This window comes from Acanthopagrus latus, chromosome 7, assembly GCF_904848185.1.
Source record: "Acanthopagrus latus isolate v.2019 chromosome 7, fAcaLat1.1, whole genome shotgun sequence".
Taxonomy (NCBI): Eukaryota; Metazoa; Chordata; class Actinopteri; order Spariformes; family Sparidae; genus Acanthopagrus; species Acanthopagrus latus.
Genome location: NC_051045.1, coordinates 12,816,953 through 12,844,404, shown reverse-complemented (window position 1 = coordinate 12,844,404; position 27,452 = coordinate 12,816,953). Strand labels below are relative to the sequence as shown.

The 27,452-nt window shown below is 42.4% G+C and overlaps 3 protein-coding genes across 4 annotated transcripts in view; 2 read left to right on the top strand and 1 right to left on the bottom strand.

The window, feature by feature from the left end:
• The first annotated feature begins 13 nt into the window (after positions 1–13).
• zgc:194242 (uncharacterized protein LOC100005854 homolog) lies at positions 14–2,717 on the top strand. Its single transcript, XM_037104996.1, has 4 exons — positions 14–317; positions 1,486–1,742; positions 1,844–2,024; positions 2,137–2,717. The coding sequence occupies exons 2-4, from the start codon at positions 1,488–1,490 to the stop codon at positions 2,331–2,333; spliced, it is 633 nt and encodes a 210-aa protein (XP_036960891.1). The 5' UTR covers positions 14–317; positions 1,486–1,487; the 3' UTR covers positions 2,334–2,717.
• Positions 2,718–2,967: 250 nt separating this feature from the next.
• Positions 2,968–27,452, top strand: part of ube2t (ubiquitin-conjugating enzyme E2T (putative)) — a 32,891-nt gene continuing 8,406 nt past the window's right edge. The window contains exons 1-7 of one of the 2 annotated variants that reach the window (XM_037104995.1): positions 3,321–3,494; positions 3,760–3,868; positions 4,483–4,552; positions 4,975–5,080; positions 5,204–5,302; positions 5,929–6,012; positions 6,344–6,614. In XM_037104995.1, coding sequence (XP_036960890.1) covers positions 3,760–3,868; positions 4,483–4,552; positions 4,975–5,080; positions 5,204–5,302; positions 5,929–6,012; positions 6,344–6,460 — 585 coding nt within the window. In that variant the 5' untranslated portion in view covers positions 3,321–3,494 and the 3' untranslated portion in view covers positions 6,461–6,614. Of the gene's footprint in view, positions 3,495–3,759; positions 3,869–4,482; positions 4,553–4,974; positions 5,081–5,203; positions 5,303–5,928; positions 6,013–6,343; positions 6,615–27,452 lie in introns of those variants that run through there. The other variant, XM_037104994.1, reaches the window with a different exon arrangement.
• LOC119023223 (leucine-rich repeat-containing G-protein coupled receptor 6) overlaps positions 6,690–27,452 on the bottom strand; it is a 40,863-nt gene continuing 20,100 nt past the window's right edge. Inside the window, exons 3-18 of the mRNA XM_037104993.1 lie at positions 25,073–25,144; positions 23,136–23,207; positions 19,282–19,497; positions 19,029–19,100; positions 15,788–15,856; positions 15,255–15,326; positions 15,037–15,108; positions 14,586–14,654; positions 14,112–14,183; positions 13,771–13,836; positions 13,585–13,656; positions 12,327–12,398; positions 11,436–11,561; positions 9,962–10,116; positions 9,089–9,169; positions 6,690–8,977 (exon numbers count right to left, since the gene is read on the bottom strand). Of these exons, the coding sequence (XP_036960888.1) occupies positions 7,722–8,977; positions 9,089–9,169; positions 9,962–10,116; positions 11,436–11,561; positions 12,327–12,398; positions 13,585–13,656; positions 13,771–13,836; positions 14,112–14,183; positions 14,586–14,654; positions 15,037–15,108; positions 15,255–15,326; positions 15,788–15,856; positions 19,029–19,100; positions 19,282–19,497; positions 23,136–23,207; positions 25,073–25,144 (2,614 nt within the window). The 3' untranslated portion in view covers positions 6,690–7,721. The remainder of the gene's footprint in view (positions 8,978–9,088; positions 9,170–9,961; positions 10,117–11,435; positions 11,562–12,326; positions 12,399–13,584; positions 13,657–13,770; positions 13,837–14,111; positions 14,184–14,585; positions 14,655–15,036; positions 15,109–15,254; positions 15,327–15,787; positions 15,857–19,028; positions 19,101–19,281; positions 19,498–23,135; positions 23,208–25,072; positions 25,145–27,452) is intronic.

The following is a 27,452-nucleotide window of genomic DNA, read 5'->3' as shown; positions in this document are numbered from 1 at the left end:
AAACATTGGAACATCTCTTTCTGTGTCTTTTATTCACACTATGGAAATAACTGACTGAGGACAGACAGTGTGTGTGTGGGTGGTGATTTAGGTGGCGGTGTCAAATGAAAAAATAGCAGGAAGCGAGTGAAAGACACTTTAAAAAAAAAAAAGATTTAAAAAAAAACAGTGGGAGTGTGAATAAATGAGTGATCCTACAGGACAGAGTTCGCCTCGGAGCTCCTCCTTCTCCTCCTGCAGCACTGACTGAAGACCAAACACACACGGCCGGATCACACTGTTACACTGCAGGAACACGCTGCTGAACAACTATATAGGTAAGGAGTCCATCAGAGAACATGAGCAAGCACAGCTGACGGGGCATTTATCGTAGTTCAAGGCGATTCGACGCCCCCAAACACAGCGCTTACAGAGAAAACTTCCACCTAAGCAGTATAGTGAAGTACCACAGGGGGGCAGTATCAGCCAGGTCAAAGTAGGGGAAATGGACTGATAGTGATAGTAGCCTATTTATAATGCACGGTGACAAAATGGTGATGATTATAATATTAAAGTGTCTACAGGAACCATAAGATTGACACAGAGAGCCACGCCACTGAATAAAAAGGCCCCCTATGTTGAAATATCTGGATCGTAACTGCTCATTACTTGAAAATCTCGCTGTGAATCTTAAAGTTTTGATTTGATTGTGGACTGGGGAAAAGAAAAAAAAAAAAAAAGATAAGAAGACATAGATATATTTATACACAGTGGCGCCCCCCACGGGGTGGACAGCGGGGGCCCCAGCCCCACTGAATAACTTTTCCACTGCGATTGCCCTCAGTTGCCTTTTTAGTCACGTAGGCATAATCTGCTCCTCAGTAACGCGTAGTTTACATATACGTTTGTGTCTGCTGACCCGTGAATATATGGACTATGACCCCAGCATCTTAACGCATGGATAGAAACTTCCTGTTCAGCCATCGGGGGGAATTATAGAGCGAAAAAAAACAGCGGTACATCTAGAGGGACTGTTTGTTTACAGTAAATCACTGATGTTTATTTTTCACAATATCTTAATACTCTTAATGCACTTCATTTATGTTTGTTTTAAAAGTAGGTCTGGTTGTTCAGGTGTCAGAAAAAGTCTGTTATGACCAACAATTAAAATGTTCTTAATCTAATTTGTTTTGTCTTTTTTAAATATGTCTTGATGCAAGTTCTTTTTATGAGCACACTTTTATAACTACTTTAAAAAGTGATGAGGACAAAATTGGTCATTCTAGAAAAGTGGTGGGAACACGTCCCCAGCGTCACCTCTGATGCCACCATGTTGTTATGCATTGTTAACACTAACAGGAAACCAGTGCTTAGTCAAGATTTGTAAACGCTGGGTCACTGACTATGCGAGCTACACCCATTTGCATTCTCTGGTTGTGAAATAGTTTTTGGATCCATCTGCATTAACCTGGACCCACATGTTTTTTTTCTGTCATATTTTTTCAGTGATGTGGGCTGAAAAACTGGGCAAACAGTTGGGCCACCCAACACGATCAGTAGCAGGGTGGCTGGTCAGTAGGTTTCTCACAGCACGCAACCGGATCCTTGAGGAAAATGCTGTGAAGCTGAGTGGGATCCAGCCAGGGGATACAGTGCTGGAGCTGGGTCACGGCCCAGGACTGGGTCTGCAGTCAGCAGCCAAACTGCTCACAGAGCCCACAGGCCACCTCATAGGGGTGGATTACTCAGAGTACATGCATCAGGTCAAGTATAAATACTGACAGAGTGGAAGTCAAGTCTGTTTTTCACATTCATGTTGATGTTTGTTGGAGTTTCCTGAAAGGTTTTCCTCCTTCTCTTACAGATGGCAAGTGAGCAACTGAAGGATCTTGTTGCCAGTGGGAAAGTGACCCTGCACCACTGTGACGTAGCAGCGATGCCTCTTGCAGACAGCACTGTGGACAAAGTTTTTCACTGTAACTGCTACTACTTCTGGCCTGACCTCAGGAAGGGAGCCGCAGAGATACGCAGAGTAATGAAACCAGGTAGGATATGACATTGTTACAGTAAGCCGGTCCTTACTTCTGCTCGACTTCTACTACTTCCTTTGATCAGTTACCTTATTTTTGATTTTCTTCCCTCTGCAAAATGTCCCAGGAGGCTTGATGGTGACCACAATGAGGCTGAGCAATGTGGCTGCTTTTGCAGCAAAGCGAGTGATGCCAGGAGAGAACTGGCGCCCGGAGGCCTACATGGCAGCTCTGAGAGACTCTGGCTTCGGTGACGTCAATATGGAGGACAAACAGAGCAACCACACCACTTTTCAGGCTATTTATGCCACTGCCTTGAAATAAGATTGAAATCGAGTTATCTGCTCCCTCTGTAGATTTAAAAGGCTCACCATAAGGTAACACAAAAAACACGATGATTCTCGGTTTCAAGAGAATATACGCTAATGAGAACAATTATGAATATGTTTATATTATCTTTTAACATTTCTGCTCCTAAATGCCCCTATATCCTACACACTGGAACTTTTAATGGAAGTGATATAGCCTTTTGTTTTTAATAACTGAATAACTTGAAAATGATGGTATGAATTTCATGAAATCAAATAAAAGCAAAGTTGAAAGATGTATTGCTGCAAAATACAAATACTATTGCAATGCATTAATTGAAGTGGTGAGCACTGGTTACAACATTCCAAATTACAGACAATAAATAAGCTGCTCATAAAAGTGTCTCGGTGCTACTTTACAATTGTTAAAGATGATAAACTTACAGGTATTTATAGTAGCCTATAGATGAAAAATATTGTGTTATACAGGAGTGATTGCAGTGATAGAATGCAAAAAAGTAACTGTACTACTAATGTACAATCACGAAGCACTTGTACTTTACTTAGTACTCAGAAAATTACTTTTGACACTTGAGTACATATAATATATCATACTGAAAAACTAACTTTTAGTGTTATTCATAGGGTGACCTTTACCAAAATGATAATTTAACATGATATCTTTACTTTTACTCAAGTGTGGCTTTTACTTTTTACAGCACTGGGTGGTTGTACTGTGAGTAAAATAAGGGATAAAAACAGAATTATTAACAGTGGCCTTGGTTTAGACACAGATACATTGATCAAATAAAGAATAGAAAACTCATCCATGCCAATTTAGTTTGTCCAAAAATGTTCACATCAATCAAGGAAGAGGCTCTGGCCTCATTGTTGTTTTTCAGGCAAGTGAGACAGGTTCATGTTGCAACCACATGTAATAAAGGCAATGCTAGCAATCCGACGACAGGTGGCGCTCGTGTTCCGGCTTGGTGAAAACTCGCCTTTAAAGCGAGAGAAGAAGAAACTAAGCGCGGGCGGTGTTGATGACGTCGGGAGAGGGAAATCCAAAACAGAGCTTTCATCGCCTCCTCTGTGACGGTGGTGTGAAGATAAGAAGTGAAGTTTAGCTGGCGTTTTACATTGTGAAGTGGACGACAGTTATCAAAACGGGAGAAAAGTAAGCCTGTGTGTTTTAATATCGAGTAGACAACATCTTGTTTCGACCGTGGTTTGGTTACTCACAGAGACAACATGTTACCATAAGCAGTAAACGTAAACGTTAGCTAGCTTGGAGCTTCTAACACGAAAGCTACCGTTTGAATTAAATTAAGTCAAACGCAGCAATGATGCTAACTAACTAAACTTTTGAGCGAATGTTTTTTTTTTTTTTTTTTTTTTTAATCAGTTCAAATACTTAAGTAATGTCATTCGTCTGCTTATAGATGCAGAGGGCTTCCCGTTTGAAGCGTGAACTACAGATGCTGAGCACCGAGCCCCCTCCCGGGATAACGTGCTGGCAGGCCGAGGAACGGATTGACGACCTCCGGGCACGTAAGTGGTCTCAGCGCTAAGGCCTTGAAACTGGGGGGGGAAGAAAGAAAGACCAGGAAGAATTTGATGCACCACATCCACTACTCAACTATTCCCACTACTTGGAATATTGCAGTATTTCAATTGATTGTGTATTCTTCTGACATATCTGAATTTTTGTTTTGTGTATTGGTATTTGGTCCCCACAAATAATGCAACACGTTCAGTTTGACTTTTATTGCATATCCATGCACGTGCATATATGCACCCATATCCCAATATCTCAAATTTATTTTGAGTGGTAGTAGTAGATTGTTTATCCCCACAGCAACACTATTTAACTCGAGCACTACCTGATCAGTCACTTGATCCACTCACTTGTTCGCTTTTTGTAAATATGTTATTGTTTTTTGTGAATACGTTTTTTTTTCTATTTATTTTATGTTTAACTTTACGTATATTTGTCTGCTTCTTTGTCCTGTACCTGTGCATCTTGAGCTGTTATAACAAATGAATTTCTCCGCTGTGGGATAAATAAAGACCATCTAATCTAATCTAATCTAGTGAATGTGACAAGCTAAATATTTGTTTCAACTACCTGATAAAGCTTTATTTCACACTCTTCTGGTTTACAGAGATAATGGGTGGAACAGATACTCCATATGATGGTGGACTCTTCTCCTTAGAGATCAAGGTCCCAGAGAGGTACACCCCTCTTTTCATTTCTGACTTTGTACATTTTTTATTCCTTTCCTCACCACCTCTCCTAAGGTCTTAGTCCCTCCCACCACAGGTGTGAGCAGAGTAGGCAAGGAAGAGACACACAGAGAGAGTTGAAGCACAAGGCATTTATCAAAATAAGAAATCCATGTTCTGGGGCCATCATTTTAAAGAGATACCAATTAAATATGATGTGTGGCACAGCTGCATCTTGCTGTTTTTTATGGCCTACTGTTGAAAGGAGAATTTTAGGAATTGAGACATCCTTCAATATGTGGCACAGAGATCTAATAAGAGACGAGGAGGACACTCAAAGGATTAACACTGATGTGTTTTGTCTTCCCTTTCTATGTTATAAAGACTTACTCTAGTCTAGTGAGACTTACCCACTGTTTTCTTTCTCCTAGGTACCCATTTGAGCCTCCTAAAATACGATTCTTGACTCCCATTTACCACCCAAACATCGACAATTCAGGACGTATCTGCCATGATGCTCTCAAACTCCCACCAAAGGTTGTAACTGGTGACAAAAAAAATAGTTTTATTTCCCTCATCTGGCTTTTGTTTTGAGTGAGTGAGGCAATATACCAGCTAACATTAGAGTGAATGTTTTTTTCTTTTGTTTATTTTATTCAGGGTGCCTGGAAACCATCCTTAAACATCTCCACAGTCCTCACCTCCATTCAGCTACTCATGGCTGAGCCCAATCCAGATGACCCGCTCATGGCCGATATTGTGAGTCACACATAATCCTGCACTCACAAAAACCTACTTGTTGGATTACGAAATTGCTTTATTAGATTGTTTTTGGACAGCAGAATGGCTGAGAACTAAATGCCACTATGCTTAAAATTTGTACCTGGAAAAAGAAATGAGTGCTCCTTCCAGGATGCTTTCTTTCTGTTTATTACAAGCCAGAAGTTTTACTAAATGCCAAAATAACTCGTCTATATATCAGTCTGAAACACCTGTACTTCTTTTCTCAAGAGTACAACCTCTTGCAATCCTAATTGTTGTTCGTGTCCATGTGAAAGTTTACCCCAAAATGAAAAACTATCTTTTGGATACAATTGATGAGCTGTATGGAGCCATTTTTTTATGTTTTAGGACAAGTCTCCAACAACATCAGTAGTTTAGGAGAATGCTATTGCTGTAAAGCTCCAGTAATGTTTTGTGGACAGAGAAACTTTACCCAACTTTTCATTGACATTCTGGCGAGTAGATCGAAGCTGTATTTCAATTTTTTTATGAAGTTTTCCTTAAAAGTTGCTGTTGAGAGCATTTGCACGATCACCCTGTCATCAAGTCTGTATTTTCACCGCATACAACTGTAAAAATACGCTTACATTTTTCAAATGCAGTCATCAGAGTTCAAATACAACAAACAGCTGTTCACGGAGAAGGCCAGGAAGTGGACACAGGAACATGCTGTTCAGAAGAATAAGGTAAGTTCCTCTGGTGTATGATGATTGAAGCAATTTTCCACTTTTAAGTATTTTAATTTAATTATGTCCTGACCTTTTTGGGTAGGTTGCACTACTGTTACTGTTTGTCATGGTTATTATAGGTTGCTCCAGAGCACAATAGTGTCTTTCCTTGTGTTAGCTGTGTGTAGTTGTATATTTTACCCACAAGGTGGTGCTGTGCTCTCTCCGTTGAATGTTTCCAGTATTCACTGTCAACAAAGTGATACTATATTCTGTCAGTTTATTTGTTGTGGAGAACCATTGTTGAGCTATGTTGCCATTGTCTAAAATAGTGTATGTCTTTGTTCAGGGAGTTGTGGAGTGCAACAAAGAAAATACTCCAGATCAAAAAGCTTCATCACGTAAAAGAGAGACATGCGGTGTACAGCAGGAGGCGGAGGAGCCAGCAAAGAGAACCTGCATGTAGTTTTTATCTCAGTTGTTTGAGCCTCTGGTCTCTTTAGTGCAAATACTTCTTCCTTTTTATTATGTTTGCATTCCTCTCAATTCAGAAATGTCTCCATATTTATGTGTCATTTTTATGTTTATGTTGTGTTATTAAAGTTTATTTTCAACATTAATCCATCGTTCAGCTTCGTTGTTCAGTGTGGTAGTGTGTTTCACCTTTGCAGCGTAAGTAGAGCGGTTCATGTATATACAATATGAAGGTAATAATTTTATTCAAACATATGCGTACCAGTTGTATACAAAGTATGTACATCCTAAATAGCAAGGTTGTTTTTTGTTTTTTTTTTACAAACTAAGGATTTATTTCTTAATATATAAAATTATATATTTGCTGCATATAAAAAGGGAGACAAACATCATAAGGCTGTAGTGAGTCAATACCATGCTAGTTCAGAGGTAGTTACATTGTATGTACATATCGCTAGCCTACTTTAATGTCTGTAGAAAGATAGCTACATCCCATTCAGTCTTTATAACTGCTTCCCTCCGTGGGCAGAGTTACATATTTGAGACAAAATCATGTAAACTGTATGAAATTGAATGTGCCATCTGTTTCCTGTTGCATTTTGCTGCCACATATAAAGAATAACATTTTATAACAGCTTTTATACATTTGCAAAGAAATATATGAGATAACATTTCTGTGTATAAAAATGTTAGCTTACTCTGGTAAAAATGTTCTGGTGTGTCCGATGATGACTCCCATTCTTTGAAACAGACCTTAGCGATAGGATAGAACTTTAAAAAAAAAAAAGTAAGATGACTCCACTTAAAATATAACCAAACAATCCGTAACCTCTAAGCTGCATATCTTATCACATTTCAGTATAAACATTTAAACTTAAAATTCTACTGGTTCTACCTAAATCCCCCTGGCTAAACCTTTGATTTGTCTGTTGCTTAGATTTTCCATGCAGTTTTATTTGAGCTTTCTTTTTGTCATGCGAGTCCATGACTGACGCAGTCCACTGAGTAGTGTCTGAATTTGTCCTTTATTGTAACAGTCATGATGTAGTGTGGTGTTTCCTTTAATAGTCTTTACTGTGAAGGGAACTTTTCGGCACTTTGTTGTGTTCTCACAGACTTCTCTTGAGTACTCTACCCTCTCTGTGTGGACTCATTCTTAGGTGCTCAAGGATTGATGACCCGGAGCTGGTCTTGCTGCTGTTGTTTGATGGTCCTTGAGTGTCCGCAGCTATTCAGACAGCGAGCTTAAAGGCTCATGGATAAGAGGTTGCAGAGGGAGTCATGGTAGAGTGATACAGAGAGCGAGTTTTATGAATCACATCTTGATCCAAACTCTTGACACATTCATCGTCGCTCAGGCTCCCTCGTTCTGTAACCCTGTCTCTATCTCTGGCAGTGGGAGTGGGTATCTGGCATGGGATGAGAGGAACAGAGGAAGTAGTGGAGCAGTGAGAAAACCTGACTGGATCCAGTCGGGGTTGGAGTGGGGGCACCCCGCTGTAGAGAGCATCAGTATCAGCAAGCGACACCTGTGTCGACGAATCAGAGCAGGAGCTCTTCTCTGTCTCCACAGAAACCAGTGAGTCCAGGGTGCGGTCCCTGCGTAGCTGTGGACGCGCTTTGGGGTGAGGCCAGAAGAAGAACTGGGAGTGATCTCGTGTGAAAAGGAGGAAGAGGAGGGGGTTGAGGCAGGCAGGAAGGGGCTGGAGAAGCAGTAGGACTGATTTTAGCACCTCCTCCCCCAGAGAGAGGAGACCCAGGAGGGAGCAGAGGGACAGGAAAGCTACTGGTACATAGAGGAGGCCATTGGTGAATATTAGCCAGGCAACATGTTTGATCATAGCACAGTCCCACAGACCCTCACACTCTCCCCTAAGTAGCTCCCAGTAGAGGCGGATGTAGGAGCCAGTCACTATGAGCAAGCACAGGGTGTTCATCATAATGAGCGCCAAGGGAAAGCCCAGGGAGGAAGCCAGCCGAGAGGATGGCGGTGGCAGGGGCGAGGGAAGGCAGAAAGGTGAGGAGCCATACTCCCCTACCCCTACCAGTGGAAGAGAGGCAAGGGTGAGTGAAAGAGTGAGGCAGAAAAGTGCACACGTGCGTACACTCCCAAGGGACGGGGACTTTCCATAGGCACGGGCACATGTCACGCTTACGCCACACTGCACAGCAGCCAGAGTCAGCAGCAACACACTCGCCTCAGATGCAAAGACCCAGACCCATCCTGTTGCCTGACAACCAGGACCCCCTTCCCAGCGGGCACCATGGTGACCAAACTCTCCCAGGGTTAGAGCATCCACGAGGGCCAGGGTGAATGTACACACGCCTGTAAGCAGGTTGGAAGCACCCATGCAGGCCACAGTGAAACGGAGCGGTGACAAGTAGCCGGGTGAGCCGAAGAGGGTCAGGAGCAGGAGGGAGTTCCCCAGAAGAGACACCAAGGAGATGGACCACAAGCCCACACGAACCAGCCAGCTGCCTAGCAGAGAGTCACAGGGACGGAAAGGACCTGCAAACATAAAAATTGTCAGCTGTGGATAAACAAACTGAATATGCTGAATTCAATTCACTCAACTGATAAAAGCTTGAAAATCATCACAGAAGGTGTAAGTTCAGTTACCTGGAGTGGGTGTGCATTGGACACTGGTCTGTAGTTTGGATTCCTCTATTTCCAGTTGAAACTCCTCGAGGTCAGGGTCATCTGGAATAAGGGATTGTTATGGTCAACAATCAGAGATCCAACATAGTTTTTTTTAATAGTCATGAAAACTAAAATGAAAAGTAAACATAAGCATGAATAAAAACATTTTGGGGTTATTTCATAGGAAAGTTGAGTTTTGAGTCTCATTGCCATCTCAATACATGACCATAACTCTGGGTCCGACCCCTCAGTGTCAATATGTTGTATAATGTCTGTTCAGCCTGTGTGAGGTTTTATGACAGCTTACACAGTATATGCGTGTTAGATTGTGGGTGGCACTGGCTGCAGGGGATTGGTGCAATAAGGGAGGTGATCTAACATTCCTCTGCGATGAAAGAAACACAATATTTATAGACTATAATTGGCACTTGCGTGAAATTTCATCACTGACACTGTTTCTCTAACAATTAAAGATGAATAAATTTTAATCAGTGATATGTCATGGTTTAATCGTCTTTTGTTATCGTTAGCCTTTGGTACACCCAGAATTTGTTTATTTTCATCTTTAATGGAGTTGGAATAACGGTTTTAATTTCAATTTAATTGTGGTTTATTGGTATTTATATTTTATGGCTGCCACAGGAATGCATGGAAGGGTCAACACTGCCAGGTAGCTGCGGTTTCAGCACGGCTCTAACATGTTTCAAGTGGGCCTGTGTCAGTAATATCGGAATGAGCACATACGGGGCTCGGATTTCCATCTATTGCTGTACCCCTCATCAAAGTGTGTACCATGTGTGTTATACACTGTGTATATTCTCTCATAGATACCGTAACTGCATGTTTTCTTACAATGTGTGTCAGCATGGAGAGGGTACATGGCTACAGTCCTCTTATGAAGGTCCTCATCAGTGTTGCTCTGCTCTGTGTCCCACTGGCTGGCTGGCTTGTAGCTGTCACAGGAACCATACACACAGCACTGGTAGGCATATGGCATTTCAATTACCCTAAAACAAACAGATGCAAAAGTGTTGACAACAGGCCAGGAAAAAACAATGCATAGCAGATGGCTTAACAAATATACAAACAAAACCTTCAGACTTGAATGATGTTCATTTTAATGTGAGATTGAGCATTACTAGCTCGGCTTTTAATGACAATGTGGGAAATTCGCATTAAAGTTTCAAAGCTCTTTCAAGTGCTTACACACGTAATTAAATTACAGTCTAACTGTAATCGTAGTTAGAATTACTCATCAATGACGGTGGGACAAATACTGACACGGCAATACAGTGTATAACTTTTGCAATATGATTATTGATAAACTGGCACCAAATATAGTTTTTCTGTTGTTTGTTTTTAAAAGGTGCACATGATTTATGCAGTTTCCCCTGACTATTTGACCTGCCAGACTCACTACTTTATTTAAACAGATTGAAAAGAATTGAGTAATCCACAGTTGTGTCCTTCCCATCAACATTTTAACTTCAGAACTGACCAGGATATCTCGTTAGATGACAATGTATGTATCAATGCAATGCCATCCAGGGAAGGAAAGCTTACAAGAATCTTTATACGTCTCATCTGGCTCCATTCATTGGGCAGTATCTACCCAAATTGTGTGTGTTCAATCAAATCCAATGTAATGCATCACATTACTTTAATTAAGTAGTTCAAATTATTATAATAATAATAATAATAATAGTAATAATGTTAGTTTTAAAAGTCTGACAACTAATCTGTAACCTGTAAAGTTTCCACAGTAATCCTGTTAACACTGCTCATCTTCTGTAGGGAAACTGTCCGTTTTCTGACCTCTGGATCAGCTTTGCAGTGGATGTTTGAACCCAAACATGTACTGTGCATGCGCAGTGTTTACGGAATGGCTCTTTGCCAGCAGTTCTGTTTTGGCGATGTTCTACAGTTATGCCGACATTGCCACTTGATCACCTGCCATCTCTGATGCCTTTGAAACTCACTCTCCGTTTTTAACTTCACTGCAGCACCTTTCCAGGCCTTCGGGGATCTTTGTAACAAGAATTAACTTGCTGCTGACAAATGCTTCCTCATTTTTTTTAGCTTAGCTCAGGAATGGCTTGCAGGGAGACAGTGTGATTAGTTTATTGTCAACTTTGGATGCTTTCGGTAAATTGATGATATTAATAGAAAATTGTGAGATGAAAGATAATTAAAGGGAAGGGAAGTGATCCATTGTTTATTACAGCCACAGGTTACACACCTGGGTAAGTTGTCACCTTAAATCAGTCTGTGGTGAGAAAACAAAAATAGTTCACTTTGAGGACGCATGACTGTGGCTGTGTGTTACCTCATGCGTGGGAAGTGATCAGCACTGAAGGCCTCATAGAGCTCTGTGTTGCCCCTCAGCTTAAGATGAGTGAGTCCCCCCAAACCTGCAACAGGTACTGAGCTGAGACGGTTCTCAGTCAGGTCCCTGAGATAAATACAGACAGAAATAGAGGGGGTGATTGATCATTATGTTTACAGCATTTAGCAGATGTCTTTTTCCAATGCAACTTACAGTAATTCATACATACATTCATACACTGATGGTGGTGGCTGCCATGCAAGGTGCCGACCAGCAAATCAGGAGCAGTTTGGAGTTCAGTATCTTGCCCAAGGACACCTCAACATGCAGACCAGGGGACCCGAACCAGCGACCTTCCGATAACAAGATGCTGGCTCTCCCCCTGAGCCACAGTCGCCCATGATCAGGCCAAGTTTATAAAATGATTTTCATTGCGGATTTTGCCGAGGGTCATCCCATGGCAACAAAAAAGCCTTGTCTCTTAGATATTTTAAACTGTTCAGACAACGCTCTCTATCAGATAACGCTTCCTTTCTGATGTAGCGTATCTGCTTGTTTAGCTAGGCATACTTCAACCAGTCTTTACACAAAGAAGCAGTTTGTATTGGCATGACCTGAGATGAGTCTCCTGGCCACACAGAGGGGGTGTTCACATAACAAATGCATATCAGTGTTCTCTGTAGACTGAGCCAAAGACAACAGGTTGTCTGTGGCCGCACAGTCAAGTGTGGAGTGTTTGTGTAAGGCAGCAGCACTGACACACAGCTTAACTTTAATTAAAGATGCACAAATCTGGCATGCCTTCTAGGGGAGAAGAGTGACACCGCAGAAGGACCAGATGAAAGGTAGAAGAGTCTTTCAGTGACAGTTATATATCTTCCGTTTACTCACAGTTTGATCAAAGAGTGAAGTGAGGTGAAGGCATCTGGGTGGATCCACTCGATCATATTCCAGCTCAGATCACTGACAGAGAAAAGAATCAAAGTGAAATGAAATGGACCGAAAGGTACTGGAATTACACACTAAATGTTGTATGTCAATCACCGCTAAAAGGTTGTAGCTGTACCTGGTTTGATCTTGAGCAATGCTGCACAAACCTTTTGGCTTATACTTAAAATTAATCAGTGTCTACCTGTGACACCTCATCATATTATGAGGGAGATTCCCTCCACAGACTTAAAATTTAAATTAAAAAATGAAATATTTTGCGGAGTTGCAAAGAGATAAAACTGTCTGTTTTTTCACAAGAAAAAAGTTGTTTCATAATTGTGGTTTGTTGTTTCCCATCCTGTTCATCATCTGATGATCCCTCTTTTGAACTCTTTCAGGGGTCCTGACCCCGAAGTCAGAAACCACTGATGTAGATGATGAATTTCCAAGAAAATAATGTTGGAGAAAACAGTGTTGGAATGTAACTAAGTACATTTACTCCCTAAACTATATTTTAAGTTTCTTTTGGTAGTTGATTTTTGAGTCTCATTCCCGACTCATACTGATGCTTTCTGGTGGCAGCTTATCCAACCTGGCCCCTACAATCCCAAAGGTTCAGTATTGCTATGTTAACAACAGGAGCTTTACTTTATACATCCACAGAGGTGAGGTAAAGACCACGTAATTCCAAATTTGGTGATTTTGAAGTACAATTTTTCTTACAAAAAAGGATTAAGTGTTCCTTTAAAGGTTTAGAAAATTCCTAGCTCATGGAAAACATTGTGGTTCTCACAGGACAGCAGTAAAATGAAACATGCAAATTGATGCAACAGTAATACTTATCCAAAAACCAGGGATGGAATTAACTAATTATAGCTGTATTTTACGAGTCTGTATTACTTAGTTACGATTAAAATCATAATTGGGTGCAGTTTGAATGAATATCTAAACCATTCATCTGCGTCTTTGTAGCCTTACAAGACAATCTGATCACAAACGGACCAGTGAAAACCAGTGTTGACAAAAACACAAAACTGTAACTGATACTCATTTTACCACTTCCAAAAACATCTTATATAGTGTTTTTGTATAAGATGCTGATACTACATGTCTTTACTTGAGTGAATTTTTAAGTTTAACAGAATAGTATATGATCTGAATACTTCTTCCACCACTTGCAAGAAAATGAACGTGAATGTGACAACAAAGGTAGACTTACAGTGCTCTTAGAGAGACAAGTTGCTGGAAGGTGCTCAACTCTATCCTCCTGATCTGGTTATGCTGCAGGCCTCTGTTGAGATGAATACATATAGGCATACATACTGTAAGTATGATGCGAAATGTGCAAAGGAGCAGATTTTGATGCATATTTGTTTGCAGTTGTGTTGGGGTTTGAACTCCTCACATCTCCTGCAATGCAGAGCAGTGGTAAAAGCTGGGCAGATCCTCTATCTGGTTGTAAGACAGCTCCCTGCAACAATACACAAAGCACACATAAACACAGTGACCAGCTGTGGATTTATAGCGTGGGAAATTATGAGGGTGACAGGATTATTTGGGGGAACAGTCAGCTCTGTGAGCAAGACGATATAGTAGGACAATAATTTGAGGGGGAATGGAGGGTGATTGGATTTCATAGCACAATGATTGTACAAATGCTTCGGGGCACAACTCTCCACAGTTTGGTTTCAGTTTTTGTACCTCTTGCCCCCCCCATCATTTGTGCGTATGTGTGTGTGTACTCACAGCACTCTGAGGCGAGGCAGCTGCTCACATAGATCCAGAGGGAGAGCTGAGAGACCGGCTCGAGTCAGCGTCCTATAGTGAAAAAGAGAACCCTCTGATCATTGTTGAAGTGCAAGCAAGCGAAAGGATCCCCCAGTCGAGTGAGTCTAACTTGGTCAGACAGGGAGCTGTGTAGGTCCGCCAAACCTGTCACTGCGTGGCATAACTAGCCTACCCCTCCCTATCTATTTTCTGAATCTCCTGTTCTTCCCTTTTCTCTGTGAGAATCCTAAAACACACATGTTCACTCTTTCTGTTTCTCCTGGCTCCCCTTATCTCTCTCTGCTCTTTTATCTCTTTTGTCCTTGAACTCCTGGGATTGTATCTGTGTCCTCAACCCTTTACATCTTTTCACATTCTTTGTTGTTGTACAGTATGTGGTGAAGGCCTACTAGGTGAAATAATACTGTGCATGTGGACAAAGGAGACACTCACAGAATTTCCAGGCTGGTGGTTCCTTTCAGATCAGGGAACTCTTGAATCTGTGTTGCTCCGTTAAGGGAACTGCAGTTGGAGAAAAATGTCAGAAAACGCTCTCTCTTACTTTTCCTCTCTCTCACTCACTCACACACTCACACACACTCACACACACACACGCACACAGACCTTGTCTAACAGCTCATTTCAGCCATCAAACTTCTCCTCCAACATCAACACAGGCTGCTTTGGCTGTCTCACTCGACATCATAAGTCACACCATTCAACATGTTCTTACAACACACTCTCTCTTACCACATCAGCACGCAGCGCAGCAAATACGCTAACACAACATCATTCAGTAGGCCATTACACATGTCCACTCAACTCTCACTGCTGGGGACGGAGGATGATTTAAACAGTGTTTGGGCTAACTCACTGGAATGGTTTTTACTGACCACATACTCACAGTGTGTGCAGCTTAGGTAAGAACTGGAAGGCGGATTTTCCCACAGACTGGATGGGGTTCTCATAGAAATGACTGCAAGGAGGGAGAGAGGAAAAAATGTTTTGGACATGATCTGATTCATTTGTTTTTGGTAATGAGTTGTGTTGTACATAACATAGCAATTACATGTGTATCCAATACAGTACATGCACATTGTAGCATTAAGTGTTTAAGCTCACATGGTTTGGAGCTGAGGGTTTCCCACAAAGGCCCTCTCAGGGATGGCTTTGATATTGTTGTTATGGAAGCCCCTGCAAATATAAAAACACACAGTTAGTCAGATGGCCTATCAATATGTTTCTGATTTTGTGTGTGTGTGTGTTTGGAGACAGAGTGTGTTTGTGAGCGAGAGGCAAGTCATGTGTCCTCATGTTGCACCTGCCGTTGCACAGCTGAAAAACATTTTTGGATAAGTGAGACGTAAACATGCACACATACACTGTATCTGTGACACATATGCACGCTGCGAAACATCTGCTGAAGCCGGGGGGAAACATGGTGTGTGCGTGCGTGCGCGTCGGTGTGTACGTGCAGGCGAGCGGGTGCGTGGGTGTGTAAGCAGCACCTGCTTAGGGCGAGAGAGATTGTATCCGAGTGCCACATTAAAATCACTTAACGGGATTACTTGGGATAACGCAACCATGATAGTCATGTCAGGCAGGTGTGTTTTGTGTGTGTGTGTGTGTGTGTGTGTGTGTACGTGTGTGCTCACAGTTCCTGAAGCTTGCTCAGTGTCCTGATGGCCACAGGGAACTCCTGTAGATCATTGTAGTTTAAATCCCTAAAAGTGAGACACAAGACAATTAAGAGTCTTAATGAAAATGATATATAGAAACATTAAGATGGAGGTTTCACTTTCCAGCAATGCAATTCATAATTCACCCATATATGTTGTTCTGTGTTTGAGAATGTGTGTCTGATTGCGCATGTATATGTAGCCATTTCCTCTCCTCTGTGAGAGGCTGACAGCTGTAGAGCGTGAAGTTAGGATGTGACCCTTGACCTTTGCAGCTATGACCTGATTATTTAGGTCTGTCTCTGATTACCCTCCCAGGAAACACTGAATCAAAACAACCGTTGCTATAGTCGACACATTTCACCATGCAGGTGGCAGGAGACGGGTTTTCACTGTTTGTTCTGTCTGTATATTGTGAGTACATAGTGGCAGCTAGTGACTCAAAAAAGGGAAGAGTGTAGTCATAAATTTCTCTTTCTATATTATAGCCTTATTAATTACAATAAAAAAATAAGTCACCAAATATAACAAATATTGGTTCAAAGAGGGAAGCTGTACAAAGACCTGAAAGCAGCTGGCAATTTTTTACTTCACTTTATTCAGCCTGGATACCTGGAATTAAATGTAGAAACTGACAGAATATCAGCACAGTATTGTACTGAGTAAAATGTAATTGTCAAAAAGAGCATAAATAACAAACAATAGAGGGCAGCAGTACACCGTTGCAGCTTATCGTACACCTAATCTCAAGAAGAAGAAGAAGGAAAAAAAAATGCATTTTCCTTGTATAGTTGTTGTTACTACAGCAGCGCTTGCAGGCTGTAATATTTCCCTGTAAATAGTTTGAAGTTCACATTCAAGGTTTTGGACTTACTAAAAGATCTTACATTCTGCTTTAGCAAACCAACCAGCATGTCTGTAAGGAATTTCTGACACAGCGATTGATTGACGTTTGGCTAACACTAGTACAAATTCTAAGATTCACTGTCTCAACTAAGACAGTGAAAAAAGCCCAGTTATCTCCAAAAACGACTTCGCCAACTAGCTAATTAATTACATCAAGCTGTCAATTAAGATGTTGTGCGACTGTCGGCTGCAGCTGCTGCAGGAGATGTGGCTTTTATATATTTGATCTTTGTCCAGGTGCGTCTAGCTCTCTTTACGACATTACTCTAAAGATGAGCTCTCAGGTACAGATATTTGACACTGATTGATTTAACGTGAATGTGTAGTAGCACTGTTGTTCAGCTATATTCTTAAAAGTGCCAAGTTCGGTAGCCAACCCTAACTGTAAGTATGATTGTGTGCATGTGAAATGTGTGTAGAGTGCATGTGAGTGCATACAATGGAAGTCTATTGCCATATTAAGACATGTTCCCTGGTATGTGTGCTATCATTATGGGCCTTCCAGGTCAAAGGATATCTGAAAGTCAAAGTCAACTGGATTTATTTTTATTCTTTTCAAGTATAAGACAGCAAAAATGCCTTTGATGGAGTACTTCTAGATATGAATGTGTGTTTTTCCCCAAGCAGCAGCGAATGTTGTGAAATGTGTGTCTGTCTGTGTCTGCTCTATCTTGTTTGCATATGCTGCTAGGTTTTCCAGCAGTCCCCTGGATGGCTTCTCGTAGTAATGATTTTATAATACACACTAGGGGTTGGGGAGGGTGGTGGTGATGCAGATGGTCTCTCATATTTCTCATAAGTGAGGCCGCTGTGAGAGATTAACCCCTCATACCAGCACAATCCCCACGTCAATGACACCTGTCATCTTATCCCGCTGAATCATCTGTCTCTCCTTGCTGCTGACGGTCCAAACACTTTAACACACACTATTCTGGTCCAGAGAGCTCCATCTCTCTTTTTCTCATTCTCTAGTTTCCCCTTCATCCCTTTAAGCAGGGCTCCTCTGACTTACACCCTGTTCCCTCTCATTTCCCAGCATGGATAATGGCTATTAGGTTGAGTGTTAAGTTGGCCATAGCCTTGTGAGAGCACAAGCAGAAGTAGTACTTGCCTATCTGCCCACACACATGCACATAGAAAGGAACGCATCATTTTTTTTACACTTCAACAGGTTGTTAAGCAGCATGCCAGAGACAGTGTTTTCATCAGACCACCATGAATTTTTTAGGAGACACAGTTGCACTTTCTCTAGCTTTCTTTTTTCACCTCTTCATATGACTCCGTCAGTTTCCTGTGGTTTCCACTTTGGTGTGCGGGTAGGATCTAGTTATCGACACTACGGCACGTACACTCAAACAACTCTCCTGTAGCCGCACTGAGCCATATTTGACCTCAGCGCTGCTTAGCAATTACACTCACAAAACAGAGGGATCTGTGATGTTGCTTCAAGGTAATCAAAGAGGAACTTTTCATCTTCACATTCCTGTCGTTCATTTGTTGGTTGTGGTTTCGACAAAGCGTTCAAGCACCTGTTAAAATTACCAGGATATTAATCATTATGACTGCATGATTTACCACTACAGTTCATTATTCTTTGGCACGCGTGGTTCGTTTGATTTATAAAAACACTTCAATTTCAGGTGTTCCAAGAAACACTTTCACACACAAAAATAAATGTCAGACACACGACGTGGTTAAATTGATGGCTTTGGGTTTTATTACGCTTTTGAGCTTACATTTCATCGAGATCTCTTATATCTTGGAGTCATTCTAAGGCCGTGGGTCCACAGCAAAGGGGAGTAATTTACTTTCACTTTATTCTGTCCGTGAGTAACATAATGACAGAATGTATGGAGATTGTGGTCATGAGTTTTATATACTTTCTCTAATTACACACCCCGAAGCAAAGGTCTTGTCAGATGTGGGACTCTGGGACAAAATGTTATCAAAAGGGGGTTCGTGGTCTAATTTGTGTCAGTCAAAGGGTCCTTGGCATGAAAAGGTTTGAGAACCAGTTTTTCTTAAGCAAGGTAATTTTCATAAACACTATCGTACTGAATGAATGTTGATACTTGCTGATGCTTTGTCATCAAAAAGCCTGCATCAGTGTTTGGGGAAACAGTGGAGGTACTCATTTGGGCCTATGAGATTAAATCACTTTAGTGTGTGTGTGTGTATATGTGCATGTGTGTGTGCATGCGTGTGCCTGTATACGTGCGTGTGTGTGTGACAGTGGAAAAGTCGTGGTTAAATTTGGGGAAACTAAAGGCGTGCGCATGCATTTGTCTGTATGCATGTGTGTAATACTCACAGTGTCTCCAGACTGTGTAAACCTTCGAAGCATCTCGCGTCCATGCTCTGGATCTTGTTGTTATGGAGATGTCTGGAAAAAGGCCACAAATATTTTTAAACAAATCAGAGATTACCTCCTCAAAAAAAACCTTTTTTCCATGCTGCAATCACCACCGCCCTGCTCTCAATCAACAGAACAAATCATTTCTCTGGTAGGCTGAGAAGAACAGACACAGGAGAGCATTAAGTAAACAAATCAAGATGTCACTTACAGTACGACAAGGGCGGAGAGGTTGGTGAATGCATAATCAGGAATGTGTGTGATCTGGTTGAGGGCCAGCGTCATGGCCTGCAGGGAGGGCAGGGAGTCCAGGGCTGTCACTGGGATCTCTGTCAGGGAGTTGTCGTCCAACCACAGGTGTCTCAGTGAGCGAACCCCTCTGAAGGCCCCTGCCGGAACCTCAGACAACAGGTTAGCATCCAGACGCCTGCGGGGTGAGATAATCACACAGTCTAATGTCGGCTTTTGTGCATGTGAATCCATGCATGTGCGTGCATTAGAGGTTTATTTGTGGCGCTGAAACACCTTGGCTTACAGGAAGGTTATTACGAGAATTAGGCATCCTTAATTCTCCCCCTTTCATCTTAACTGCAGCTTCTGAGAAGCTCCTCATTTGTGATTTATTCCCATGCTAAATAAGCCACGTCGAGCTTCACCAGTACAGACATGTATGAAATGTAAGATGAGAAAAACACAAACGTGTAGGAACAGTTGCGGCAAGTCTGTTTTATTCTACTTCACTTTTTATTTATGTTGAGTAAAGCCGACTTCCCTCAGTGTCTGGAAAAGGGGGGAAAGTGATGGAGGGAGGAGCAGTTAAAGATGCATCTTCAGCTGTTCTTCCCTCCTTTAGTCTTTCCACTGGAGTCCTGCTGTAGCCATCAGTCCCCAACGTTTCCACCACTCATACACAAACGCAGCTCCTGAAGAAAAATTAATAACACCAGGCACTAGGGGTGTTACGATTTTGATTCTAAGTCAGTAGAAATAAACTCTCCCATTTGTTCATCGAAATCAATAGCAGTCTACTAGCACATGTCTGAAGAATGAAAAAACACTACAAATATGACACAATTATTTTACCAGTAGTCTGCGCCTGTACTTTCAGTTAACTGTGTGCACAAAGATTATTGACTGACTGTTACTATTTTCAGAGATTCTTTAATGATATATTTGGGAGGAGGATTTACTTGGGTGAAAATTTAAGGAACCCAAACTTTATTTTTTTTTATCTTTTTTGGTTATTGTTAGATAACCAAAGGCTGGTATTATCTCTTGAACACTTTTGGTAAATATGATTTAATATTGTCTGACCATAACCTAGGGAAAACCATCAGAATAAGGTTAAACTGTTGAAGAATCGAAAATGTAAATGACAGTTCTTCAGGCATACAACCAATGATCTGTTGATCTTTAAAGATCCAGATGTGAAAGTCAAACCGAATCGTAAATATAGAGAATCATGATACTTTTATCAGGCACACACACGTACACATATCATACGTATTCTCAGGCAGTTAGGTTTAAGAAATTTCTCATACATGTTTACCGTAGTTACAAATGGGATACTAGACATAGATGTACACGTATAAGATTATATCCTCTGGAATCACCCCCTGCGCTTTCATCTCTTTAACCAAACCCAACAAACCAACCAAACCCTTGTCCACTTGCCCCTTTGGTGTCCCTCAACTCACAGGCAATGAGTGTGGACTGTGACACACACACCCCACATAAATGCACCCAGGCATACACACTGTCCATAGTGATGAACGATCCCCTCAGGGCAAAGTTGACAAGCTGAGACCACTTCCTCCTGCTATTCTTCTTTCTTTGGCCCTTCACACTTGTTCATTAATCTCCTTTTCCTCCCTCCGGCCCCCTCTCTCACACTCACATTTTGTTTCTTACATCTTCATTGATGCACTCCCGGCCGCCGCGAACCCCTTTGCGGCGCACTCCTTAACTCTTGTTCGTCTTTCAAACATCCTCCCTTATCAATCTTCCACTGTGGGTCTTTGATTCTCGCACTACAGCTCCTCCTCAGCCTCCCCACCCCTCGGAGGCTTCACCAAACAAACAGCATCATCAAAGTGAAATCTGAACTTGAACTCTGACCTCTGGGCTTTTCTCCCCAGGGAAATTTTCCATCAGGAGAGGCAACTGTATACACTGGCAGATGCTCACACACAAGGCAGGGAAACACCCTCCAGCATACATGTAAATACACATGAATGAGCATGCTCGCACACACAAATGGCTTCAAGAAATTTTCATCTTGTCGACTTCCTGAGCACACTTTTTTCTTTTAGTGCTAAACATCGTCTTTGTGCATCCTGTGCTCTCCAACTGTGGACATTGTTTGTCCCTGACCCAAATCGCAGGATGAAAGCTACGGAAGACCCTTCAACTTTCTGGTTTGTTCTCCAGGGCAAAATAATAATTGCTCCTCTGGGTGGACCTGCCAGGTCTCCAGAAGGTCCAGACAGAACCAGGAATGTTCCACGGAAGCCAATAAAGCAGCAACTATTTCCTGTCCGTCACATCAAAGTCTGAGGAATTACGGGAGAAAGAAATAGAGACAGAAAGAGAAAGTTATCTTAAATGAGCCAGGAGATCTTTGGAACCTGCCGCCGCTGGTTCGATTCTCCAGATGGCCAAAAGTTTATATGACGGAGAACTTGGAGGAGCACATTTCACTGCCATTAAGTCAAATCTCCTAAAACAGGGAGGTTTTTTCGATTAATAAGGATTGTGGAACTCATCATCGGTGATTACACTGCTTGACTTGCGGGTTGGGACCCAAAGCACATCTCTCTGCTTCTGATGGCACCAAACACTGTGTGTTAAAATTAGTCTGTTCCAAACGATGGGACAAATTTCTTCAGTCAGTCTCGGTTCTCTGCTGACAAAAGGATTCTTGTCCAAGATTAAGATGTGATTTATTTTGGGTTAGACCCTCCTTTCTACATTTATACCAATTTAAAGCCCACGTGCTGTCTGAGGTGCTGTCTCTCTTTTTACCTGCCGTGTTTTATGTCAGTGAGAGGCGCCGACAAGCTTCATTCTCCAAAGCCCTTCCAGTAATCTTTCTCCGGCAGGCTTATCATTACTATAATGACAAGGTGCGTCTCTATACACTGGCTCTGTGTGCACTGTGTGCGTGTGTGTTTTAATTTCTTGGGTGCATCTCTGTGTGAAGAAATTGCAAGACCACACACACATACACACACATAGACTGAAGACGTAGACAGAGACATCATCATGACAGAAAATTGTGAGGTTAGCTGTTCTCTCACACAGCCCAAGCTGAAGTGCTGCACATGTGCGCAGATGTGCGAGTGTGTGCGCAGCCTTGGTGTGTCGAGGGAGAGCAGGCCTGCTTTCTACCAGACAGGGAAACGCTGTAGGTGGTAGAGGAGTTACATGTGCACGCCCCTACTAAGTTACAACTCCAGCAATTTTTAGTGTGCGATGAAGGAAATGGCTTTATGGATATTTACACAGAATTATTAATTTGGAAAGCAGGGATGTGGAGTACGTGTGTGGTACAATGTCGGGAGAGACGGGTAGGGGTAAGGAATTGCAGATTAGGTGGTCCACATGCACCCGCCCAACATATTCGCGCCGACACGTACACACATACGCACATACACTGACCCCACAGATGAGACAATTATGCCACCAAACACTCTCATTAGCCAGGGGGATAGCGGTGTGGGTGGTGGGAGAAGAATGGGGGAGAGGAGCGGAGGAGGAAGAGAGGGGGAATTGATGGAAAATGGGGTTGTTTCACAGCTCATTGGAGATGCTCTCCCCGACCTGCAGTGTCTGCTGTTTCCCTCATGGCTTCCAGATGCTACCATGAACTGCACTGACACAGTAAGGCTGTGACTCTTATCGTCAGACAGTACAGCACCGAGCTGTTGGAGTCTGTAATATGTCAGTGGTACTCTATACCTGCACTGCGGTTAGAGTGTGGGTGGGTGGCCAGGGGATGTTAAATTCCCTGCTGCATGAAATAAATGAGCTTGATTAGTGTGTTTAAGAGAGAGATGGACTCACAGGGACAGGAGGTTGGGAAGGTCCCACGGAGCATCATCAGGAAGTCTCTCCAGCTGGTTGTTTTGCAGCATCCTGAAAGTCACACACGGATGATTCAGTTATAGGTGTAATACGTCATGGAGTGTGTGTGGCTTGCATGAGGGCACATCAGGCAGAACAAATAATTCCATCGCAAGGGGAAATCTGACACAAGGAGGAAAGGGCCAGTGAAAGCTTGAAGAGAAGCAGAGAATGTGAAGGGTAGAAAGAAATGAGAAAGAGAAGCTCCTTGGGTGGGCTGCTGATGTCATTCTCAGAAGAATGGAGCAAAAAGCGAGGAGGAAGTGGGGAGCAAACAATAGTCCTCTCTCTTTCCTCTCCCTCCCTCGCTTTCTACGCCTTTCTCTCCTTCTTTCTTTAAAGTTTTTATCGTTGACTGTTGTCTGACAGTGGCACACGAGACGTCTGCCTTTATCGTGGCATCATGGTGCCACAATACTCAGTCTGTGAGTGTAAGGCCTTTTGTCAACAATAGTTAACATCTTAGCTTACAGTAAAGTTATCATAATACAAGACAGTCCCATAGGTTAGTACAAGAACAAGACCATTTTTATACTAATTCAGTTATTAGTGAGTGCAATGTTGGCCTGGGATGTCTTAAGATGTAAAGAGCATATTGTATTTATCTGCGTAAGTTTCGCAATCCAGTATATTTCACAATAGTCTCCTGTGTAAGATGCGATGATTGCTTCAGTGTAGAAAAAAACTCAGGTTTGAGATGATCGGGGGAATGTTTCCACTGGGATGATGATGCCATGATAAGTACATCGAATTGAGTCTTTTCCTGTTTCAAAGAAATTCCCTACGGGGAGCTTCGCTGTACTCCACTCTGGGTTCATAACCTTGTGTGTGTGTGTGTGTGTGTGTGTGTGTGTGTGTGTGCGCGCGCACGTCTGGGTGTGTGCGACTATCAGCAGGAACTTAGTAGTAGTTATTCCTCACAAGGTCAGCGGTCCATTTGTGTTTGACATGGCCTGACTTTAACTAATATATTGAGGAAGGAAACGAACAGCTCAGCTGCTCTGAGGTCAAAGAAACCATCCAAAGTTTGCTCGGGTGTTTTAATGTGAAGCTTGAGCTCTTGCAGACTTGCATGAATGCAGCATATGTGTGTCCTTCTGCAGTAATGACATAATAGTCCAGGATTCATGGCTGGTTTGCTCATTCTGTCTCGGCGAGTTTCACAACACAAGGTGAAAGAAGATCAACTTGTGCGCCCGGTAATCCCCCAGATTCCCTCAAATTACAAAGCACGATTCTTTGGCTAAGTTTATATTTTGTGGCATGCCTGCTCAAACTTTTCTCAGCCAGGGTCCAAAAGGAATTGTGTTGGTTGCCAAAGCTCATGAAAACCTCCTTAATACCCTTGTCTTGCACCCGCTCGAAATTCATTATTAGATGCCTCACAAGTCAGAAAGTACCATGGTCTTTATGGTTGCTTTGCAAATTTTTTGCGATTTAATACTTCACGGCAGTGCTAACAGTTGGTGGCCATGGATCATAAGGCTATGAACACACTCTGAGAAATGGGGTGTTGAGAGAGCAGCTTTGAATGGCGTTTTTAAGTGATTTTTTTGTCACATGCTGTAATCTCGGTGGGTGGTGTGACTGGGAGGTCCCTGCATTACACCTGTGTGTGTCTGTGTAAGAGAGTGTATGTGTATGTGCATGCTTGCAACTGAAACTTGTTTGGGAATGAAGGAACTGCAAGCAGGGCAGGTCTCCCCCAGCCCATAAACTTTAACTACAGTTAATGATGCATGGCCTGTGTGTTTTATTCAAGGCGGGAGCACGACTCCATCCCCCCAGAATGCTGGAGTGCAACAACCCACTCAGGATGAGGACCGAACCACCAGAGCGGGATAGGGTGGGAGGGAGGGAGGGAGGAGGTTACTTACAGAACTTTGAGGTTGTGGAGACCCTGGAGGGCGTGGCCTGATATATACCTCAGCTGATTCCCTGAGATACGTCTAGGAGAGAAAGAAACACTGAGATCAAAAGGGAGAAAATGAAAAAAAATAAATATAAGCTCATGCACAGAAGAATTAACAGGTCTCGTAAGGGAAGTTTTGCCTTTTGCCTTCATCTGAGTTTTTGGATTGGGCTGCAATATGACTTCATCCTTGAGTTTCTGCTTTGGGGTTACTGTTGGGGCAGTATGCAAATAACAATATTCTATTCCCTTCAGTGTGGTTGCTATTGGCCCAACGCACACCCTGAAACCTTAACCAATTCTGGGAGTCCTGATGAGTGAGTAAAGACTCAATTGAATGAGACTGAGACCGGGTTCAACAAGTGCAGCGTCAAAGTATATTGGCTTGTGTGCATGCAAGTGTGTTTACGGCAAGGTGTATACTACGTATGTGCACATGGGCGCATGTGTGTGCAGTGTGAACGTGCATGTGATAGTTTCCATGTCCTTGAGGTAAATTGGGCCCGTTCTGAGGGGCCTTGTGGACAGCGAGGGAGAGAAACCACACACATTCACACAAGCAATCCAATCAGTTTGTTTATCAAACACAGCACCTAATGGTCATTTGTGAGTGTGTATAAGATGTCCAAATAAATAACGTTCAGTCCAACTGAGTAACTCTCAAGGTCACAAGCTGTAAGCACAGTTTAAACACAGATTTGCTCTTCACAGCTCAAGACCACCCACTTTTATTAAACACACACAAGTTAAAAGTTACTCATTGGCATCCTCCTCCTCACACCGGTACTATACAGGTGACATTTACTTGACATTTCAGCCCTATGCTAAGCAGCTTGCCTCTGGCCGAGTTGCTCCATCAGTGCCAGGGTATTGAAATATTGATTTAAAGCTCTGCCTGCTTTTCCAAGCAACTATCATCCAGATGGTAATGGACGACAGCTCCCAGCAAACTCCCTCTGACATCTGATACTCATGTCAACATGTCTCAGTCTTATTACTGTGCAGTGGCAAACCACACAACCCCACGCATGCCTGCCAAATCTCACACTCAGCCCAGTTTAGAGCTCTTATGCAGTTTGTATTTATCAAACACACACACCCGCACATACAGATAAATGCACACCCACATAAGCACTCTGGGATACATAATGGACTGATCGTTATCCGAGCTATTGTGTTGCCATTTAGTCATGCCTCTCAAACCACAGTCAAAACTCATTCAAACACATGATGTCTCAATATAGAGAGTTGATCTGCAGCCCTTTCACCCCCCAAAAAATCCAAGTATCATTCTTATTTCAAGATAAACAAGTTCAACTGACTCTTAGATCAGATTTTCACTCATAAAGAACCTGTTTACTGTGTGGTTGTTGTCCCACAGAGGACGGTCAGTCTGCTTGTTCAGTACCATTTCAGTCCTCGCAATTGCAAAAGCTGGTCACCGGGGACCAGTCCAATAGCTTCTTTTCCAGAGAAACTTTCTCAGTAGGCCTTGCTGAGGTCCTGACACCGGTAAAATAGATTGAAGTCTCATTCTGCTAAGACTCCTTAAGTGCCTTATTCTGGTTTGTGTTCAAACGCAATGATTAGTTACAGACGCGTTGGAGAGAAAAAAAGATATAGGTAGCACAAAAGAAAAATACATTTCCTTTCACTTGGGGATGAGGAGGGCCAATAATTGAGAGTTTCAGAAAGCAAACATCGTGGCTATGGTATGATGTGCACGTTCAACTGCCAACCAGCCTTTCTCTATTAGCTGAACCATTGGAGCCAAAACAGCATTAGAGTGGAATCATTGCCGACTTCATTTGTCAAATGGGTAATTATGTCGAAAGTGAAGATGGATATTGAAAAAGGAAAAGAAGTGTTCAGACTTTCTTGATAGACATCAACAGAACACTGCCGGTTGCCACTGACCAACTGTTTCCATGATATCAGTGAGTGTTTTTTTGTGTGTGTGTACGTGTGTGTAAATGATCGCACGTCTGAGTGAATGTTCCGCACTCAGCCGCCTGGTCGTTCCACATCAATCTCATTCTAATGAAAGGCGCCTTGCTCTTGTCAAACCACGGCTCCAACTGTTTTTTCTTTTAATTTGATTTGGGGATGGTTCGAATTTTTCTTGGCCCCTGGACAGCGTAGATACAAAATTCCACCTCAGCATTATTCAACTCCACTGAAGTGATTTATAGATAAAAAGAAGAAAAAAAAGAGAGGGGCGGTGTAGATCAAACGCAAGGGAGAGAAGTGGGGTAACAAAGGTGAGACCACCCTGATATCTGAGCTGATCTGTGAGGGCTTTACCGAAGCATACCAACTGCTGATTATCATTATGTATCACCATG